Raw genomic sequence first — 14,359 nt, forward strand, 5'->3', positions numbered from 1 at the left:
AATCCTTTCTCTCTCCACCCTCCCCCTTTCCTTTCTGATCTGTAAGTGTTGTGTTCCTTGGAGAAAAAATATTACGTTATAATTTAAAATGTTTGAATAAAAATAAAGATTTTTGAAATAACTTTTGGATTCTGCCTCCTAATTTTTATTTTCTGCTAGCACTGTCAAAGGCCCTTGGGTTGCTCCCCCCTCCCCCATGCCAGTAGTTTGGGGGATGGAGGGAGAATTGCCAGCATAATTTTCTGGCCCTGTTCCTCTGCCTTGACAGAAGCCTATTGTACAGGATTTGACATGGTGAAGCTTTTCCTGACATGTGGGTGGGGGAGGAAATCTCAACTTCTGGATGGCAGCATGCCAGTGGGCTGTGAAAGGCAACAGAGCAGGTTGAGAAAATGCCATGGGCAATCTCCTCTGTGCTGCTGTTTTTCATTCCTTTCCATTATATTCTTCCCCTTTAGAATACAATATTGCCCAAGAACAATTTTGAGTGATATTGCATTTGTAGGTAGGGGGTGGCTGTTGGAACACTCTGTAGAACTCAACTGAGCCTTTTGCTTCCTGGTCCCTAAGCAACAGAGTTCACTCAGTCTCCTGACACTATAGCTCATGTGAGGTCTTCTACAGCCTCATAAAAACTGCTAATGGATTTCTCTCCCTCACTCAACAACATTTCCAGGGTGGCAAATTATAAAATGTGGTGGCAGAAAATGCAAATACAATACAGGAAAACCATTATAAAAATGACAGGGAGTTAATTCAGTGTGCCAGAATATAACTCACTCCTGTGTACATGGGGTCCCCACTTGGGTATCAGAGCACCACAGAACTATGTCTGGTCCATGTGTGTGAAAGAGAGAAAAATGGCCACCTTCCCCTAACCTGCTGCCCTCCAGAAGCTTTGGACTACAATTCCCATCAGCCTCAGCCAACAGCCATTCTGGATTTTTAGGTTTGGATTGTTAGCAGTTTATTTATTTTTATTGTATTTTTATGTACTTTGTGGTGTGGGAGTAAAAATAAATTAAAAGCAAAGGATAAGTAATACAAAACTGATGAAGCACACTTTGCTACTTCTGTGAGTTCCAGCAATGTTTAGGATACACACAAGATGGTACTGATAAAACATTTTATTGAGTCCTGGGTACAGGCAGCTGACTACTTAAGAGACTGCTGAGCACTGGCGATCCTGGCTGGGACTGATAGGAACTGGAGTCCAACAGCATACGGAGGGCCTGGATCAGGTTTCCCACCCCTGCCAGAGTGGTAAGCTGGTAATTTACTCCCCACAGAGCCTTCCCAACCACCCCTGCTCATTGGCAGAGAATGTGGCTTCTCTGAAGAAGATCCCCATTTCAATCTCATCCATCTCTGGTTAAAGAACCTCAGGTAACAGGAATATCAGGTAAAAGCACTTCATTGCTGGCGAGGGCCCTCCAGGTGTTTCAGACTACAACTCTTATCAACATCAATGGTCAACTTGGCTGATGTTGATTGGAGTTCTGGTCCAAAACATCTGGAGGGCACCAGGTTACAGAAGGTAGACACCAGGTTATGGAAGGTAGACAGCTTCTGTCTATGTGGGTGACGACCTTGGCTCGGAGCTCGTTCACATTTCATCTGGCATGGGAAAGGTCCCTGCAGAGCCTTTGTCCAGTGGCTGCCCTTTTCTGGCAAGCTGGTCCCCATACACCCACCATTGGTGTGTAGGATTTGGTTCTTTGAACACAGTGGGAATCCCCAGCTGGCTATAATCCCTTGGCTCCTGGATCATGTTGCCATCAATCCATGAAACACAGGCAGCAGTCTCCCATTTCCTGCTGGTACTTCTTGTTGAACATCTCAATCTGCGGTGGGGAAAAGTGGTTCTTCCAGTCTCCAACAATACCTAAGAAGAACATAAAGGCATTGTCTGGCTGGGTCAGAGCACAGCAGACCTCACCTTGTCCGGCAACATCTGGCCAGAGGCAGCAATCAGTGACTGAGGAGTGTGGGAAATGCAGATAGTGAATGCCTGTTTTATCTCAACAGGAATGGTGTTCTGCAGAACAGGGGCGGCCACACTAGCAGCCCTGGTCTGAGTTACTGGAGAGCAGCCTTCTGAGATGGAACATGCAGGAGAAACCCTGCCACAGACTACAGCAAACTAATACTGGGTGTGTTTGGAAGGAGCACAGAACTCCAGCAGGGAGCAGCAGCTTTGCTGCAGAAGTTCCCACTCACCCAGCCCTCCTTGTCTCCCCACCCACCTTTCCTCATGAACTGGCTCTTGCTTGGATCCATGATCTCATGAGGGATGAGTGTACCATTCACCATGGTGTTGTTTCTCATGGAAGCAAAACTACAATGCTTTTGGATGGAAGCCATCTGGCCTGGTTGCAAAGGGCAGTCAAGAAAGGCGCTCAGTCGCTCCACAGAGCCTTCCAGATCCTGGGGAAAGGGCAGGCAAGGAAATCCATTTCAGTTTCTTATTTTTCCCAATCTTCAGTTCTGTGCATTTCTGCATTAGTGTGAGATTTATTTTTTAAGAATGAAAATTCACCGGCATTTTAGTTGTGAATCCCAATACACACAGGTTTCTATGCAATTTTGCCTAATATAAACATTTTTGCAAAGTGGCTTTCTTTTACTATAATGCATGTCATTTTCAGTAATTTAATCATTTTAATGTAAGCTTTACTCAGGTTGGTGCATTTTTGTTGACCTTCCTTGTCTTGAGAACTGCGCTGCAAAATTCAGAGAAGTGCAGATTACAAAAGATTGCTGCTTCAGTTTGCGTATTGTTTCAGAACGTGCAACCTGAATTGAATTTATCTCTTATCCCTACCCTGGGATCACAGAAGTGAGTAGAGGGAAGAAGCTGGACCTTACAGGCTACATCCAGCTGTTGAGAGACACATAAAACACTCAAGGCGCAGGCCTGGGACACTCATTTGCCCCTGGGCAAATTAAGATGGGTAGGTGCCCAGGGTCTCACTGGCACTGAGCTTTGCAGCATGTCCAGCTACTCTGCAAAGCTGGGGTTTTTTTAAAGCTGGAAAAGGGAACAGAGGAAGCTTATACCTAGTTAGACCATTGGCCCACCTAGCTCAGTATTGTCTACACTTACTGGGAACAGCACTCAAGGGTTTCAGGCAAGGAATCTCTCTCAACCCTACCTAGAGAGGCTGGGGATTGAACCAGGGGCCTTCTGCATGAAAGGCAGGAGCTCTGCTGCTAAGCTATAGCAAAACAATACAGGGAATGTAGCTTTCTGATACTGTCTATACATTGATTAGCAGAGTTTCAGATGGACCTTTCCCAGCCCCACCTGGAAATGCCACGGATTGAACCTGGAGCCTTCTGCATGCAAAGCAGGGTTTCTGCTGCTAATCTTCAGCCCTTCCTCAAGCATCACCATCCAACCTGTTCCCTGAGCCGCCTGCATGAACCTGTCACTCCAGGGCAATTGCTCACACTCACCCTCCCAAAGCAAGACATCCCACCTGCTCTCCAAACCAAAGGCTGCATCAATTTAACCACCCATATCATGTGGGGGGGGGGCTAGGGCATGGGTAGGCAAACTAAGGCCCGGGGGCCAGATCCGGCCCAATCGCCTTCTAAATCCGGCCCGTGGATGGTCCAGGAATCAGTGTGTTTTTACATGAGTAGAACGTGTGCTTTTATTTAAAATGCATCTCTGGGTTATGTGTCGGGCATAGGAATTCATTCATCCCCCCCCCCCATATAGTCTGGTCCCCAACAAGGTCTGAGGGACAGTGGACCAGCCCCCTGCTGAAAAAGTTTGGTGACCCCTGGGCTAGGGAAACTCACCTGATGCAGTTCCTCGTAGGTGATGTAGAAAACATCCAACTCCTCCTTGCAGCTGAGCCAGCCTCTGGTGTGTTCAAACCAGGAGCCATAGTGCACTGTGTGGGACAGAACAGAAGAGATGGGTCAGAGGGTGAAAGCAGCGCCTTTGCCTACAACATTGCATTAATCTTAGTCTGGGGTGACCTTCTGATGGCCACATGGGAGCAGTGGCAGGACGAGATGCAAAAGTGGTTGAGGCAATGACTGTAAATGTTACCTTTATACAGAGTAGGCTACTTTCAACACACAACGCTCTAACCTCCATCCACAAAAGCAAGTGGTATGATCAGAATTCAAGGACACATTCCAGCCCAGCAAAAGCACTTGGGGACTGTTGCAGGGTGTGTGTGACTGGGGAGAGTTCCAAGGGCCACACAGAGAGGCTTTGGGTCTGATGTTTTCCATCCCTGCAATAATGCCAGCCAGCCAGTCTACAGGTCTTCTTGGAGGGCAGGGTCCATTCCACCCTCACGCCCTTTGCTGAGATTTCAGAATGTGGTTAATCCATCCAGTGGCTCTGGCTCATTTAAGCAAAGGTAAATAGCAAAGTGTGCAATGTTGCTCTGAATCAACAAATCTCCCCTAGTAATGCAGGGAACAGGCTCCCCATCTAAAATAGGAAGAATCAAAACCAGTGATCTGGCACAGTTGGAGTTGCCACTTAATACAGAATAGAATAGAATAGAATAGAATAGAATAGAATAGAATAGAATAGAATAGAATAGAATAGAATAGAAAGTATACTGTGCCTTTAACATTAGTGGTATGGCAGGCAGAAGTTCCATAGGTGCAAGGATCCTTCCCATTCTCTTTCACAGCAAGCTGTCTCAACTGGATTTCTGATTAAATAAAGGTGGTCTCAATAACTATCAGTTCAAGCAAGTTAGAAGCTGGGTTTATTTAGGGGTTCTGCTTTTCAGAACTGCCACTTTGCAATGACTAAAATCACACAGCTCCAAGGCTGCAAACTGCAGTGAACTTTGCTAGAATCAAAAGGGAAACCTGACCTCTGCTGTCCTGTGGGTGTTTGCTAGAAAAGTGTTTCATAAGCTCATATTAAAAGGGCAGAAGTTTGGGAAGGTAGCCAAGCTAACACAGCTGGAAATTTAAGAAGCTACATTCCCTTAGAGTGACCCTCCTGGAATCTCAGTACGAACCTCAGAGGGCAGAAATCAAACAGCTTCTTATTATGGTTTCATATTTGTGTAAGAATTTCAATTACTATTTTAAATTGTTTTAAAATGGAGGCCAGACTGCCCCAAAATGTTTTATTTTTATTTATTTATTTTTCAAAAAACAAACAAACTGGATTTCAAAGAGAAAAAGACACTACTGGTAGCATTAGGGATCCCAGATAGTAGTAATAATATGACACTTCTAGTGGTACTAGAAATTCTAAATAGAAGCAGTAAATTGTAGTAGTACTAAGATTGTACTAGGGACACAGGTGGCGCTGTGGGTTAAAGCCTCAGCGCCTAGGGCTTGCCGATCGAAAGGTCGGCGGTTCGAATCCCTGCGGCGGGGTGCGCTCCCGCTGCTCGGTCCCAGCGCCTGCCAACCTAGCAGTTCGAAAGCACCTCCGGGTGCAAGTAGATAAATAGGGACCGCTTACCAGCGGGAAGGTAAACGGCGTTTCTGTGTGCGGCTCTGGCTCTGGCCAGAGCAGCGATGTCACGCTGGCCACGTGACCCGGAAGTGTCTCCGGACAGCGCTGGCCCCTGGCCTCTTAAGTGAGATGGGCGCACAACCCCAGAGTCTGTCAAGACTGGCCCGTACGGGCGGGGGTACCTTTACCTTTTTTAAGATTGTACTGGTAGCACTATAGATCCCAGAGTAAAATCGAAATGCGAGCAAATGTAAGGTTTACAAACAGGCACTATTGCTAGCAGCGAAGATCCCAGAGAGCACACAGGGAGAGAAGTTATATGTTCTTTTACTGTGTTATTGTGACCTTAAATCTCAGCTTTTATGAGTTTCCTCATGGCTTTTTAGCAGCAATGATGACACTGGAGGGAACTGAATTTCTGTTGCTGCAGGTAGCATCATTATGGGCCCAGCCCTCAGTGCTGCTGGGTATTTAAATGACTCCAGGGCACAGGCCAACAGTGCAAATCTGCATAAAATTTGTATATGCTAATTTAGAGGTACAATTTCAAAATCAGGCCAGATTCCAGAGGTGGGAAATACAAACTCTGCCTTTTGCTTACTCTGAGGAATGGGATGCTAACAGGTTTTCCAGGGCCCAGTACACTGTGGATAAGGCCCTCTGCAACTTAAGGTGACTGGGGTCTCCATGACACTCTGTGTCTCGCAGCGCACCCAGCTGCCTTAGGAAACACCCTGGGCACAGTGTTGCTGCCAAGAGAAATGACCCAGCAACTAGTTTAGAGAACCGATGAGCAAGATGTGAAGTTTATAAAATTATGCACAGCACAGAGAAAGTGGATAGAGAAAATGTTTTCCTCCCCCTCTCTCAATGCTAGAAATCATGGATGTCCAATGAAGCTGAATGTTTGGAGATTCGGGACAGATAAAAGAAAGGACTTCTTCATGCAGCGCATTAAACTATGGATCTCGCTCTCAAAGCAGGCAGTGGTGTATGGCTTTGAAAGAGGACTGGACACATTGATAGAGAATAAGGCTCTCCACAGTCAGAGGCAGTGATGCTTCTGAATATCAGTTGATGGAAAGCACACAGGAAGGGAGAGGGCTCTTGTGCTCAGGCCCCTGGAAAGTTACTCAAAGGTAATGTGCCCCTCAGACAGAAAAAGGTTCCCCACCCCTGGGTTACACTCTCCAGGGTTTCAGACATGTGTCTCTTCTGGAGATGTTGTGAATTGAACCCGGGACCTTTCACCACTGAGCTTTGGCCCTTCCTCTAATAGGTAGAAGTATCTGTACCATCTCAAAACTACATATTCCCAGGTGGCTCTGGGGTGTGTGTGTGATTGAAGCCATGATAGTTAAGGCATTGTTAGGCAGGCAGCCCAAATGACGCCTGTGACGCAGAGATGTCCGACCTGACTCACACACCTGTGCCATCCAAGAAGTTGAGGAGGAACTCATCAAAGGTGCCAGGGTCAGGGAAGAATTTGGCCATTCTGCAGAAGTGATAGAAGGACACAGCAACATCTTTGGGGTTTCTGGTCAGGTGGATCACCTGCTGGAGCAAATGAAGAGGCAGAGGGCACATGCCATGTAAGTCAACACACCGCAGCCCAGGTGGAAAGGACGAAAAGCACCCCTCTATTTTCCTTTCCCTCCATAACAAGAGCCCTTCTGGAAGCAACCAACCAGCCCCACAATGGCCACCTCGGAGCCTCTGTGAAGCCCACAAACAAGACCCTCCTGCTGCAGTTGTTCCCCAGGAACTGGTGCCCAGAGGCATACAATATCTGAATCTAGAGACTGCATAGAGCCATCATGACTAACAGCCACGGATAGCCTTATCCTCCCTGAAGTTGTCTAACTCCAAATTTTAAAGCCATCTAAGGCTGCATACAAACCATAGTGTTTAAAACACATTTCCAGGATAAACTGTCGCTTACCCTGCATAGAATTAAAATTCCCAGCACCCTTAACAAACTAAAGCTCCCAGGATTATTCGGAGGAAGTGTCCTTTAAACGTATGGTGAGCATGCAACCAAAGCAGGCAAGGCTCTTCTTATATTCTTATTCCCCTCCCTTTTACAAACTTTAATGAAATTTGTAAAAAATAAAATAAAATACAAAACATAAAGTGTTGTCTTCCAGGACAAATACATGTAAGCATGTTAAGTCTTGTATGCAGTCATCCACATGACATCAAAACAGACTTGGAAAATGTTTTACATTACAGATTAAACTCACATCCACAGGGTATTCTTCAATCTAAAGTGTTAAGATAATTTCTCCATAGTGGCTGCTGTGACTGAGACAGAAGGAATTCCGCTGTACTGTTGTTAATAAACGACATGAATCGAGACCATAGAGTCAAATCCATCTTTCTTCTTATCTTTTTGAGAGTGCTGCTGGTTGCCAATAAGTTTCCTTATGTTAAAATGCCTGGTGGGAAATCGTGGAGAGCTGCTGGCAGTCCATGTGTTGATGACTTGGGGTGGGGAACCCCTTTTGGGCTCAAGGGTCACATTCCCTTCTGGGGAGACTTCTGGGGGCCACATGCCAGTGGTGGGCGTGGCAAGAGGCAAAAGTGGGTGGGGCAAAGGGGTGTAAGTTTTACCTTTGAACAGTAGCATAGTTTCCACACACATTCACACGCCCTTCTCTGTTCTCTATCCAGCCAAGCAAGAATTCAAGGATATATTCCTGATGAGCAAAAACACCCAACGAGGGTGTGCAGCAGGGCCAGTGAGGGGGTGTGGCTTAGGGAGAGCTGGTGTGCTGCGGGGAGGGACCCAGGGGCCAGTTAGAGAGGCCTGAGCTTCCCCATGCCTGATGTTGCCAACACTGAGCCAGAAGGAATAATAGTCTGCCTTGAAAAAGGCAGCTGCTTATGTTCCAACAGAAGGGAATGGCCAAGGGGCTCAGGAGGAAACAGCCATGAAGGCTGCTGCTGCTGCTGCTGCTGCTGCTGCTGCTGCTGCTGCCGCCACCCCTGGACATCTGCCACCTGAGACAGTTACCTAACGGTAGTGCCAGCCCTGTCCTGATGCCATGAGAAATATGGCCAAGTATGATATCTCCTTGCACATACCTTGGGCTTAGCTTTCCTCAGAGAAGCTGATAACACACGGTAGGGCAAATGGGTGGTGAGGAGGCGAGGTCCTTCTGTCTCCCGGAGAATCTCTGAGAAGTAAGTGTGCTCTAGCCATGGGTTCCGGGTCCAGTTGGGGATGTTCTTGGCAGGCTGAGGGTCTCCTTTGCTGTAGATTAAGGTCAGGATCTCCTGCATCCAGGTGGTGCCTAGAGGGGAGGACAAGAACATCAGCAGGGGAAGGCCTCTGACTTCCAACCACTGCATGACCTCCAGGGACAACCTCATTAATGGCAGGCTTGTTAAATATAAGGACTGCAATTGTTTCTGTTGCAAAGAAGAAGGCTTATTCATATAGGTGTAATAAGGTTACAGACTATCAAAGGCAGTCTTTGGTCCACCTTTGGTCACATCCACACTATACATGTGAAGTACATTTAAAGCAAATGAGTTCCACCAAAGCATCCTGGGACCTGTAGTTTCATCCTTCACAGAATAACAGTTCCCAGCACCCTTAAAAACTGCATTTCCCAATATTATTGGGAGGAAGCTATGCCCTTTAAATGTGCTTTAAATGTATTGTATGGATGACATAAACTGTGACTGTGCACACCCCACACATTTAAAGCACATGACTTCCACGAAAGGATCCTGGGACCTGTAGTTTGTTAAGGGTGCTGGAAATTATAGCTCTGCGGGGGTAAATTATAGTTCCAGAATTCTTGAGAGGGAAGATCTTGTGCTTTAAATGTATGGTGTGCATGCAGCCTGTGTTAGCTTATTCATTTGACGTCATTCAAAGAATAAAAGCATGAGTTAGACATTTCTTATAGACTGGGGGCAGGTCCAGATGGGAGTTTGCTGTGGCATTGGTTCAGTTTTTGTGTGTGTGTGTGTGTGTGTGTGTGTGTGTGTGTTTTTGGCAATGTTCACAAGTCATCATCATCATCAAAATGCCAACCCTTACTTTTTATACATTTAATCCAGATGTTCCCTTGTTGTAGAAAATCCAACAATTATGAATAAATTGTTATATGTCTACAGTCGTTTCTGGTATGGAAACTCGTTGCCAGACATTTTGGGAGGAGGGGAGGAGAGTTGAACACATTCTCTCTCTCTCTTTCTTTCTCTCTCTCTCTCTCTCCCCCTGCATACATACCAAACATTTAAAACACACACACACACACACACACACGAACGAATTCTGGGAACTGTAGTCTACTCCTAATGGAACTACAATTACCAGCACCCTTACAGTTACAAGGATATTTTTGGGCAGTGTGGGAATATGCTTTAGAGGTATGGTGTTTATGCAGCCATCTCTCTCTTTCTTTCTCTGCCAAAGTCCACAACAAAAATAAGAGCTTCTAAAGCTGCTATTGCATTTCAGTGGAAACTCCCATTGGCACAAATGAAAGGCTTCCTTGAGTCTCTAATCCAGATACTGGAAAACTCTTGGGCCGACTGCTCCCCACTTGTCTCTCAGTGAGTCCGTGGCCTCATTGTCATTATTACCAGATGCGGTTCTGCTTCAGCTTCTCATCATTGGTACCAGTCCAGCAGAGACTGTTGAGGCTCAACACAGATATGGAGAGGGTAAAGAATTTCTTTTATTTTGCTATTTGTTAAATTCATTTCTGTAGTCTCTACTATATATTTTGGAAAGCAGTTCATCAGTCCATTCACCAAGCATTTGGATACTGCTTCAGATATTGTAACCAAATTTTGTGTCAGCTAACGGAGTTTGATGCAATACCAGAAGTTTAGTGAAAGGAATCCTTGTTTTGGAGCACACCTTCAAATGGAAGGTGTTCAGACTGGGACTATAAAAGAAGAAAGCTTATGTTTATTAAGGGAAGTATATTCTTGAGTTCTACAGCACTAATTAGTTGGAGAAACAAAGAAGCCAGACTTGCCCCTTGGTTGTCAGAAGAGACATCTGAGATGACCTGTTGGCTCAAGGTCCAGAGAAAAGTGTGTGAGGGAAGGTGGAAGTGAAAGACAATGCAACTTGACACATTTCACTTTGACCTCAAAGGGTAGGTCAGCACAGAGATCAAAGGGACAGCTTAGGAATCTGAAGGCCTTCGATGCTGTGAGTCTTAACTCCATGCAGTTCCTTCATCTTCCAGTCGCAACCACTACCACCCTCTGGTCATCAGAACATTGCCTCATCTCTCATGCTTTCCTTCTCCAAGATGGGCTACTTTCCCAGGCTGAGCTCCAACTGCCCCTCACTTCCCTCTACAGCACGTGCAGAAACCACCTTCTTGACCATTGGACCCACTATTGGTCTTGTCCACTTAATCAGCCGGAGCCTGTCTTTGCATGCAGGGGAAGTCCCTAGAACAATGAGGGCTTGAGACCCATCGGCTACCCTCACCTGGTTTAGCCAGTCATCAAAGCTGTTGCTGGGGTGTGGCCACTGTCACATGTTGACAGCTTGTAGGAGCCACAGTTCAGTGCTGAGTGCAGGATGGGTATCAAAAGTGGACAAACTACCCCAAAAGGAGCATGACATGTCTCCCACCACAGGTAATACCCCTCAAGGAAGTGAGAGCCAGTGTGGTGTAGTGGTTAAGAGCGGTAGTCTCGTAATCTGGGGAACCGGGTTCGTGTCTCGGCTCCTCCACATGCAGCTGCTGGGTGACCTTGGGCCAGTCGCACTTCTCTGAAGTCTCTCAGCCCCACTCACCTCACAGAGTGTTTGTTGTGGGGGAGGAAGGGAAAGGAGAATGTGAGCCGCTTTGAGACTCCTGAAGGGGAGTGAAAGGTGGGATATCAAATCCAAACTCTTCTTCCTAAGACTCCATACACCTCTGTCTAGCGGTATTCAAGCTGGATATGAAGTGCAACCCACCTACCCCTGCAGTTAAACTACACATTTTTCAGTGCACTTTCCAGTTTCTCCCCTCTAACTTGTCTGCCATTTAGGGGGGAAGATCTCTTAGCTTAAGGAGCCCCTTGGCCTTCCACTTTACAAACTGCTATAAACTTGACTCCATGATAAAACAAGAGGCATCCCAGAAAGGAAAAAACAGATGAGCTGAGCATGTCCTGTTTCTCCCCACACCAATCAGAAAAGGATTAATTTGTTTAATTTGCTGGACCCTTTTAGCAAAGCTGAATTATACAGTGGTGTGGCCACATTCTGACACCACATCCTTCACTGCAGGTATGCGTATCAAAAAGTTTGTTGAGGGTGTTGGTGGTGGTGATAGAAAACTACAGATTGAGTCACCATCCTGTTGCAAAACTGAGCCACTGGTTAGGCCACTGGTTCCATGCAGCTTTGAAGGCCAAAGTGTGATGCTGGGACCACCCCACTGCTATGAACCTGGAGCAACCCAGTGTGCCAGGTGATGTCCATGATTAAAATCGAGATGGACTTCCTCTTTGCACTGCCTGGGTTTTCACTAGACACCACCTATCTCCCACACTCAAAGTTATCACACTATCTTTTTTTAAAAAAAAATATTTTTTTTTAAACTTTCTTTTCTGTCATTACAAACATCTCATATCAGTAACATACATATTACACATCTTCACCCCTTTCCTCCCAGGCTTCCCTCAGCTTCCATTTCTGGTTTGTTACCCCCTTATTGCATACTGCTGTTTCTTACAATCCACTGTATCATTTCTTCATTATTTTAAATGTTCTCTATCAATAAAGATGTGTTTATTTAAATCCTGTCATCAAGTCAATGTTTTTTCTTTGTTTCTGCAAATATGTTATAAAAGGTTCCCACTCTTTTTCAAAGTCACTGTTGTCCTTTTCTCGTAGTCTATCCATCAGTTTTGCCAGTTCCACATAATTCATCAATTTCTCTTGTCATTGTTCCTTTGTTGGAATTTCCCCAGTCTTCCAGTTTTGTGCTATCAAAATTCTTGCCGCTGTAGTAGCATACATAAATAATGCCCTTTTCTCTTTTGGCAGATCTTGACCTAAAATACCTAACAGGAAGGCTTCTGGTTGTTTAAAAAGTTATCACACTATCTAAGGATGGGTGAGACATTTGGTTTGGTTTGCATTTTACCACAAACTTTTCTAATCTGCACATCTCAAACAGCATGCAAATGAAAACAGAGGTATCTTTTGAAATCTGTCCTTTTCTCAATTTTGCAGTGCAGTTTTCTAAGCAAATAAAGTGTACAGTTATCTGAGGCCCTTCTTTGTGTGCCCCCATCACAAGAGGCTTGGAGGGTGACAACACACAAACCGGCCTTTTCAGTAGAGGCCCCCTGTTTGTGGAATGCTCTCCCCAGAAAGGTACACCTGTTGCCATCTTCATACTGTTTTAGGCACTGGACAAAGACTTTTATTTTCTCCCCTGGATTTTTGCCCTCTGATTTGAAGGATACCATGGCCTCTTTTCGTGAGGTAGGGCTTGTAGTCCTGCCTTTTTGTTTGTGTTTTTAGTCTTTTATTTGAATTGTTGTGTTTTTAGGTTTTTATTGTTGTTTTTAATTGGTTTTAATGTGGGTTGCTTTGAGTTACTTGGTAAGAGTACAATAAATAGTAACACAAAACTGTGTACATAAGTGAAAGTGTGCCTAAAACTCCATATACTAATGCGAATAATATAGAAAGATGCCTATGAGGGGGGAAATTGCTTGCAAAAGCCTTCATGTAAAGCAAAATTGCATACATATGTTAGGAGAAATGTACACTAAGTACACATTTGCCCCACACATTTAAAACAGAATCATGCCACTTTAAACAGTCATGGCTTCCCCCAAAGAGTCCTGTTATGTTAAGTTTCTTAAGGGTGCTAAAAGTCACTAGGAGGTAATTCTCCCAATTGTTTACGTCACAGAGCTACAATTCCCGGAGTTCCCTGGAAGAGGGATTGGTTGTTAAACCACTCTGGGAATTGCAGCTCTGGAAGAGGAAGAGGAGTCCTTTAACAGAAGGGCCCAGATTCAATCCCCAGCATCTCCAGGTATGGCTGGGACAGAACCTTCACTGAAATCCTGGAGGGCCACTACCGGTCACAGAAGACAACACTGGACTAGATAGACCACGCTCTGACAGTGTAAGACAGCTTCCTATGCAGCTAAGAGATCTTTGTGGCTCAGGGGTACAACATCGGCTTTGCATGCAGCCTGTCTTAGCTTCAGTCCTGAGCATTTCCAGATAGACCTGGGAGAGAGAGGCCCCTGCCTGAAACCCTGGAGGGCCCCATCAACTCAGTAGACCAGTGGTCTGTCCAAGGCTGTATACACACTCTCATTTACCCTGCAGTCAGTTACCCGCAACCCCTATCTAGCCTGTACCTAACCTGTTGTTTCTTGCAAAACACCGCATTCTGATGCGCCGTACCCTAAATAAACCCTACCGTATTTACTCAGGTCTAATGCGCCATCGAATTTAATGCACCCCTCGATTTTTGCAGCGTAATAAAGGTGAGCATTAGATTTGAGTAAATATGGTAATTAAAATAAAAAGGAAGAAGAAGGGTGACCTAGCTATGTTTCAAGCTGGCCATTTGTACACAGAATAAAGCAACTCCCTAAGTTCCTGTTTCAGCCCAATGGCTTTTGCTGCAGACAGAAAGGAGGGCAGGAGGTCCGTGAGCCTCTGAGGGGCTTTTCCCTCCACTGCCCTGCCTCACACAGCCCTTACCTGATTTGGGGTAGGTAACCAGGAGGACATCAGAGCTGCAGAACTGGAAAGTGCTGGCAAAGTTCAGGGACGCCTGGGTGTGGAGATGGCCAGGCAGGCTGAGGCCGGCAAAGGTCTCCGTTACATCCAGCCTGTACATATTTGCTGGGTTGCAGCAGTGTGTGGGGAGAAAAGCAGCAGCAGGCGGGGAA

The 14,359-nt window shown here is 45.7% G+C and overlaps 1 protein-coding gene across 2 annotated transcripts; it reads right to left on the reverse strand.

Annotated features, from left to right (window-relative positions):
• Positions 1–1,111: 1,111 nt before the first annotated feature.
• Positions 1,112–14,359, reverse strand: LOC307222729 (sulfotransferase 2B1-like). Of its 2 annotated transcripts, none has more exons than XM_079988174.1 (6): positions 14,169–14,359; positions 8,543–8,751; positions 6,883–7,012; positions 3,811–3,905; positions 2,247–2,427; positions 1,112–1,885 (listed from the first exon to the last, which is right to left on the reverse strand). In XM_079988174.1, exons 1-6 carry the CDS (start codon positions 14,305–14,307, stop codon positions 1,779–1,781), a joined length of 861 nt encoding a protein of 286 aa, XP_079844300.1. In that variant the 5' UTR covers positions 14,308–14,359; the 3' UTR covers positions 1,112–1,778. The 2 variants fall into 2 exon arrangements, with proteins under 2 accessions (XP_079844300.1, XP_079844301.1); XM_079988175.1 differs by having other exon boundaries at positions 6,883–7,009; positions 14,169–14,358.

Source organism: Podarcis cretensis (assembly GCF_951804945.1).
Source record: "Podarcis cretensis genome assembly, chromosome: 8".
Lineage (NCBI taxonomy): Eukaryota > Metazoa > Chordata > Lepidosauria > Squamata > Lacertidae > Podarcis > Podarcis cretensis.